The 8,129-nt window shown below is 41.7% G+C and overlaps 1 protein-coding gene across 6 annotated transcripts in view; it reads right to left on the reverse strand.

The window, feature by feature from the left end:
• The window catches only part of Dgki (diacylglycerol kinase iota), a 447,586-nt gene that overhangs the window by 236,762 nt on the left and 202,695 nt on the right, over positions 1 to 8,129 (reverse strand). For all 6 annotated transcript variants that reach the window (XM_029478768.1, XM_029478767.1, XM_029478769.1 and 3 more), the window contains exon 6: positions 4,126 to 4,191. In XM_029478768.1, the coding sequence (XP_029334628.1) occupies positions 4,126 to 4,191 (66 nt within the window). The remainder of the gene's footprint in view (positions 1 to 4,125; positions 4,192 to 8,129) is intronic.

The raw sequence follows: 8,129 nt of genomic DNA on the forward strand, positions 1-8,129 counted from the left end.
GCTGATTCTGGTGCACACACATTTTTTTTTTTGCTGTCAAAGAAATAGAACTTTATTTTTTTATTATATCCCAGTAATTTTATTTTTTATTAGGTATTTTCTTCACACATTTTTAAATCATTATAAAATGGGTCTTTCATTTCTTTAATGGAACATGCCCCCGGTGCTCCAGACAAGCATTTGCCATTATTTCTCAGCCCTATAATCCCATTCATTGTGACTTCTCAACTGTCTCCCCTACAGTGTTTTTAATTACCTTCTCATTCACCTATTACAACAGCTATTGTGTGTAGTTTACATGTGCATTTTACATACTACTTCTTTTGTCTGAAATTAGTTGTTAACAGTGTCCATTATGTCAAAGAGTAGGTTTCATGCTTCCCTGCTATATATACTTAGCCTTCTGAAATGCGTACATGTAAAGGTGCATATCCCATGAACAAATAGTTCATATGGATGAGTCTTGTTTAGTTAGGTGAGTGATGAGCATCAGAACTTCAAACCCACGTTTCATTAAACATCATGCTCTAAAAAGCTGCTTTCAAGATTAGATGTCTCAGGGGTGGAGAGACGGCTCCACGGTTAAACACACTGTTCTTACAGAAGATGTAGATTCCATTCCCAGCACCCTCATGTGGGCTAACAGCTGTCTCTGACTCTAGTTCCAGGGAATCAGACACCCTCTGTGAATGGGTTCTGTATGCATGCAGTGCACAGACATCGGTGCAGGCAAAACACCTATATGCATAAAATATACGTAATAACTGTAAATGCTGTTCAAGTATGTTTAATGCTTTAAAAATATTAAATATCTTTAAAAGTGGGTTTTTAAAGGCAGCTCTTTTTGTTTTACAGTGTTTTCAGGTTCCTGCTCAAAGAAACTCTCGGATGGTGATTAAGGAACATGCCTTTACCATTACACTAATTTGTAGGTTTAAATGTCTGGAGGGTCCATGCAGCTATGAGCATTAATATATGTTTCCTCCACATTTTGACATTTGAAAAAAAATAGCTTTAGACAACTTGTTGCTGTGTGCATCTGGGCAGACTGAACACAGTGAATGCCATGAAGAGGAGTTAGCTACAGGCAGAGTCAGCATGTATCCTGGCTTTAATGACAGACTGCTGATCCTATGTCCTATAGTCCAAAGTTACCCTTTATGGCCTAGCCTTGGGTTCTCCTTTGTGTTGGTTTTGGCCATTACTAACTGGAATCAAGTGAAGATGTGTATGTTCCTAGCTGGGAGGACATCTCAGCTGGTGGATCTTGTGACCCTTGCAGGTTCCAGTCTCTTCTTGTCCCCTATTGGCAGTCATGTCTCTGGTCCTCTTCATCTCTGTGGTTTCCCCGCCACACCCTCTTCAGTTTACATATTCTCTTTATCAAACCTTCATCAGATTGAATGATCTCAGTGTGAGTGTCTCATCTCTTCCTGACTCAACTCTGCCTCTTTCATAATACAAAATTATGAATGACAATGTAAACTAGGCACAATGGTTATAAACCTGGTAAGTTGGGGTTAAGCTCATGTTAAAAAACTATGTGATTCCACCAAGGGCTCCCTCTTGGGACAGTCACAAACAGCTACACACACACAGCCCAGTGCGCAAAGTTCCAGAGAACAGCACTCCAAATATTTATGTTACTGTCAAAGTAAAACATAGAGATTGAAACCATCAATAACCCACTCATATTCCTTTAAAATCCTCAAAGTTTACAAAACACCAGAAAATACACACAATATTATACACAAATAAAGCCTTCCTAAGTGAAGTGCTTTTTATTTAATCCTATCCCAATCTGTAAGTTACAGAATAAAAGGGCACACTCTCCCTCCCCCTCTTCTCTCCATGAGAGTTCTCTCCCTTGCTGTCTCCCTCCCTCTCTTCCTCATTCTCCTCTTCCTCTTTCCCTCCCCCCTCCTTCACTCCTTCCCCACTTTTCTCCTTCTCTCCAACCCCTCTCTCTCCACCATGTGTGTGTGTGTGTGCACATGTGCATGTGTGCTCACCTCTGTATGATGGAGATGCTGGGTAGGGTTTAGAATCTAGTGTAAGAACTGGCAGTAATACTAATATAAATTACATAAAGCACCTGGACTTGAAGTGATTTTCCAATCCCTTCCTCTGTAAATGAGAACAGAGTCATTAGCTACTAGGGTAGAAGCTATGATCCAGAGGAGGGCTAGTTATCATCCAGCAAGGAGACACATATCTAAAAACATCAATCTCATAACTGCTTGAGCTTAAGACTTTATAGGCAACAATACTATAAACACAGAAGAGGAACACAGTCATGCTTTTCTTTATGGGAACAGTGTGTGATGGACCAAGACATGTCCACTGATACCCGTGGTGTTCAGCAAGCTGTGAGCATTTGTGGATGCTGTCTAAGAGCACTGGCCAGGGAAGGAGGCAAGGTCACAGCATCATTACAGGATACAGAAAGTCCAGCACTTCCCTGCTAGTTGACTAAGTCACCATAAAAGGAGGCTACAAAGAAGATGCAATATGGCTCCAGAGAATAGTCCTCGCAAAAGACAATGTGTTTATGGGTTCTCGTTTAACGAAATTCTTCCAGCTCTATTATAACCTGAACCACTGGGTGATGTAAGCCATAGAATTCTCCGGGATGATGTCTTTCCAAAGAAAGGAATGTACTCAGCCACAGCATCACCACAATCCCATCCTGGACTCCAAAACTAGCTATCCTGCCTGTTAGTCTCTTCTTCCACATCCCCTCTCTTCTCCCCACCCTCATCCCTTCCCCATAATAGACAGCCTACAATCCCTGAAGCAATACACTGTAATCCCTAAATCCACACCACAGAGAAGAGACACATGAACTCAGTGCAGGGCACTCATGTGAGACCAGAAGGCCGACTCTCTTCTCCCGGACAAAGATTTGATCTTTCTCTGCACCCCCTTCTTTCTTATCACCTCTCATTTCACTCCCAACCTTGAACACACTCCGCCAGCCCTCTCCCCCGACTAAAGAACAGCCAACTGAAAGCCACAGTGTTGAAGAGAACAAATGGTACTTGTTACAATGGAAGGTCATGTCCTAGAGCCTTCCAGCAAAGAACATGGTAACCAAAGGCTCCAATGTTTTCTTCCCAAACACAGAGCAAAACAGCAAAATCAATACAACCTTTCCATCCTGTCAGTATTTCTGTATTAAGATCTCTCTCTCTCTCTCTCTCTCTCTCTCTCTCTCTCTCTCTCTCTCTCTCTCCCTACCTACCTATCTGCCTATCTATCTATCTATCAACTCAGCCTGATGCTTGACAAAGGAGTAAGGTGAATAAGTGGGTAAATGAGCAATCTCTTGAGGAATCTGTTCCCTGGAAACATAACCCCCCTTGACTGGAGCACATCTGCTTCCTACTGACAGCCTTCAAGTAGAATCCATGCAGTGAGCTACCCATTCATTGTCCCAGCAGATATGGCGTCTGTCTGTAAGGTCAATCTTTGTACAGTGGGAAATGCTTTGTCTCGAAGAGTCTCAGATAAGTTGAGGTCAGCAAAATAGAGAATGGGTGGCAATTTACAGCATCTGGTCACAATACCCAACAGCCCAGACCCACCTCACTCTTTCAGGAGGTAATGTACCCTGTGGGGCTCACAGAACCACCACTGAAATAAACATCTTTTACCAGAGACTGGGCAGTGTCTCAAATGTCTAGATTCTAACTATGGGGTATTCTAGAGAGTTCTGCACAGCATGGTATGTCATGATGTATATGCCCACACTTGCGTATCAGCTTAACCACCTTTTTCGTTGTTGTTGTTGCTGCTGCTGATCAAATGAATAGGCTGGTCTAGTAACCTTCAGGAAAGACTTGACAAAAATGGGAAAACTTCAGTTTTCAAAACTCAACAAGACCTTGCCCCACTGCAACCATATCTGTGAGAAATAAAATCATCATTTCCTTTTATTTAGACAGTCACTGTTTGTAGAGAATGCTAGAAGAATTAAAAAGAAGACTTGGGGGAAAAAAAGTCCTCTCAGGGGAAAAAAAAGATGCAGGGGACATCACATATAGATAAGGGACTCATCTACCTTGGGTGTTTGCCAAGGCCCAAGGAGCCCGCTGCAGTGGCCATGGGTGGCTGGGCCCTTACCTTACCACACTGCTTACATTTTCCCTCCTGCCGCCTCCTGTGGACCCAGTGGTGACGCACAAAGTTCTGCGAGAAAACAGAGTGAAATGAATACGTTTTAATTGGCAGTCCTCGGTAGTGATCATTTTGGAAGTTTTGGAGTGTGGATTTCTATAAACTATAATCCAAGCCCACAGAAGCACAAAAGCAAATGTGTGTAGGTGTGGCTTGTTCAGCAATAAACACAAATGCACACAGAATAAAAGCAGTTCATTCTCCATTCACATTCCGCACTGTACAGTCTGCTTCCTGCCCTCCCACCCCCATCCTTGCCTCCCCAGGGCACAGGACACAGCAGCCTGCACTCACTGCAGGTGTGTGAACAGCCTAAAGTATCTTCACCTGGAAGGGGACTCCAGCTCATAAAAGAAAAACCCAAAGAGTGGTGAAAATCTGGAAAACTGATGGAACAACCTCCAATACAATTGAACAAATGCACACGCGATGCTTCATGTGGCAGGGCATGCCACGCTGGACCAAACCTTCTGACTACAAGGAACAGAAAAGATGAAATTCTCAGCATTAGCTCCTGAGAATTAGGGCACTGACTTGAGAATCACTAGATTAAGTGAAAGAGAGAAACATCAAAGAAAGGCTATCGAGGACAAGAGGATTGGTGTGTGGGTGACAGTTGCTTTTATACCATCCTGGGTCACCTTGAACTAGACTAGCTTTCAAGGTCGATTCTTGTCATAAACTGAAAGAAAGTCTTTTTCATCCCAAGTAGATAATCATCACTGGGGTAGAGTTGAGCAATCCCAACCTCTAGCTGTTAGAGGGTGTTACATGGGGGACTGGCATCTACAGCAGTGAAGATAAAGAGAGGCTTTGGAGTGCCTCATCTCTCTTACACTAATAGCATGAAGTGCATCCCTCTCTTTGACTCTGCCCCTTCCTTCCATGATAATAGCATGACTCATAGAATTTAGCCACAGACCATATTCTGCCTTTAACAGTACCCTTAATGTATAGTGCCAACAGATTGCCTATTGTATAGTTTAGATGTTGTTCTAAGTTTGCACAAAGAAAGCAGATCAGCCCAGAGCCACACCATCTTGAATATGTATAATAGTGGAAGCCAAACAGGGCTGGGTCTGGTTTGGATGGGAGAAAATAGACCACTGGGAGGGAGGGAGGGAAGGAGGGAGGAGACAGAATGAGAGAAAGGGAGGGAGGGAGGAAGGGAGGGAGGGAGGAAGGGAGGGAGGGAGGAGGGAGGTTGGTTGGTTAGTTGTGTCAGGCATGGAATTACAGGTGACAAGAAGACCTCCAACAAATATTAGCATTTTAAATACTGAAATGTCACTGATATTTCCCTTAATAATGTCAAATCAATTTAAAGTAAAATAGAATAGGGCCCCTGGAGGGATAATAGTCTTTTGATGGTAGTAAGCTATAAAAACAGAAGGATCCCATCTATCAATGTCATTTCCATCTTGCTTTTCCCACTGCTGCCATTCAGTGAAACAAAGACACGATTTTATACTGTCCTCAGGAAAGAACTAATAAGAACAGCTAACCCTTACTAAGTAGTCCTTCACACCTTTAATAATATTTCATGTGTAGTAATTGTTTTCATCTTCATGAGGATGATAATGGATAGAGACACTCCTCCATAGGGATGCACCAGGAAAGTCTCAGAGCTGTCAGAATAGGAAAATGTCTCAATATGGATCAGTAAACTCTAGCTTAGTGTCCTCACATCTCCCTGCCTCCTCTCCTGCTGTCATAGCAACTGCGGCCACACCTCCTTTAACCCTAGAAACCACTTGGTCTATTCCTCATTAATAAGCAACTAGAATGGAATTATCTGAGTTGCCTAGTAGGGGGATCCTCTTCCAGTGAGCTCTCATCAGGTTACCTGAGCAATACTATTTGTTCTCTGTGAAGAATTTCAAAAGACTGTGCTGGGCAGCAGTAAAGGCAGATGGTATGCATGCTTCAGCGCCTACATGGACCAACGTTCCAAACAGCAACTGCAACAATGTGTTGAGTTGCTGGTGTTTATCTCTTCCGCTCAGAGCAAAACCTGTACTGACCTGGAGTGAAGGTTATCCTGCTCATGTGGCAGGTGATTCTGATGCTGAGCCCTCCACCTCCTCTAGAGATCAGTTCCTGCTTATGAATACTGACTAGGGAGGACAGGAGTCTCTACCCACTTCAGTACACTTCAGCTCCCACTATGCAGGGCACCTCCTCCAAAGATCTGATTTTACTTAATAAAATATAAGACCTCTATATACAAGAGTCAGAAGGAAAATCTCCACTCTCAGTGGCTAGGGATGGGCTCTCCTCCCTCAGCACCTTTGCCCCTTTTCTCTGAAAGATGAGATTCACTGCTTCCTCATGAAACTCCAATAAACAACTGCAGTGACAGTGGAGGAAATGTGGAATATATTAAAATGTCAAATAGTAATTAAAAGGCATAAAAATATTTAACATAATAGCTGTTAGTTTAGCAAGGACTGAAGGAAAATGAACACTATAGTTGATGTGAAGACAAATCCTGTATTTGGCGAGATTACAAATCACTCAGTGACTAGCAAGGAGGGAAATGTTGGGAGAACTAGATGCAATTATCTATGAGAAATCACAACTGATTCATGGGATCATTTAGCTAGTGACAGCTCCATTCAAAAGATTAAACCAATAATTTCCACAAATCAACAGGATGTAGAAATGAACTAGATGACTTGATCATTTGTACCACAACATAAAGCATATGGCAAGCAGACTTATGATATGTCAAAGTTCAGTCCATTTATGAAATTAAAAAAACTTTAAGGAAACTTTTTTTGTGACTTTATGTGACTCTACCTTTAGATACCATTAAGATTTCCCTTCCTGAGATCAGATGGGGAAGAGGAAGCAAAGGCACAGATAAATAACTGATAAAAACCGAAGCTATAGGAGAAGCTGCGGAACCTACTGCCAGCTTTAGCTGTATAATTTGAGATGCCACACATCCTTTTGCTTAGAGTTCTTCTTAAGCTTAATAAGAATTTAATTCAAATTTATGCTGTGGCTTAAACACCATTGAAACTAGGTAAATAGTCAATAAATGTTTACTGAAATGAATAGAGTCCTAAACTTTATTTGACAATTAAACCATGTGGTTACCACTTGGGAGAAAGAAGACCCTCAACTGTCTTCATCAACAAGGAAAAAGAGAACCATTACCGTCGATTCACTATTGGTCTCTAACCCTTTTGCCCATGGACTTCCAATTTTCACATCATTTTCTTCTGTCTGCTATTCATTTCTCCCGAATTATTAGACTGAAATCAGATTCTTCACACTTTTTCCTTTAGATGACTATGCACAGCTCCGGAATTGTTGAGCTGAAATTAGATTTTCACACTGTGTTCTTTTGACCACAACACCTATATCTTCCATTGACGAATTGACATTTGATTTGAGAGACTGACCCTGCATATGTAAGTATTGATATACTGTTATTGAAAAGGCCAACCAAAGCTTCTAAAACAATATATGTTTACTGTCTATCATAGTTCTGAATTATTTATATATCCACTTTGAGTACTGGGCAAGGAAAAAGCTATGACTTATGGTGTTAAAATATCATTGAGTCAGTATTTCAAAGCTCCCATTCAGTATTAGGAGCAAAAATAAATAACATAATTGCTCAGTTACTTGGAAAGAGCCAATTTAATTCAACATATTATTCACTGAGTGCCTGAAAAAAATGTCTTAGGGATCATAATTCAGTCCATACAGATTATGACCAAGAAGACTGAGCTCTGAAAGGCAGAACCTAGGAGCCCAACAAACACTCATTAAGAAGCAGCCTGACAAAGGAAGGGCTCAGTGAACAGCAATCTTGAGCCTCCAGACTCTGACTGATTCATAGGGAAAAAGTAGCAGTGGGTTTGAGCCCAGGTCAAACCAATTCTAAGGAGTATAGTCTTTCATTTACATTGAGTGAGCAACTTAAAGTCCCTTAA

The sequence above is a fragment of the Mus caroli genome, chromosome 6 (assembly GCF_900094665.2).
Source record: "Mus caroli chromosome 6, CAROLI_EIJ_v1.1, whole genome shotgun sequence".
NCBI classification, from domain to species: Eukaryota; Metazoa; Chordata; class Mammalia; order Rodentia; family Muridae; genus Mus; species Mus caroli.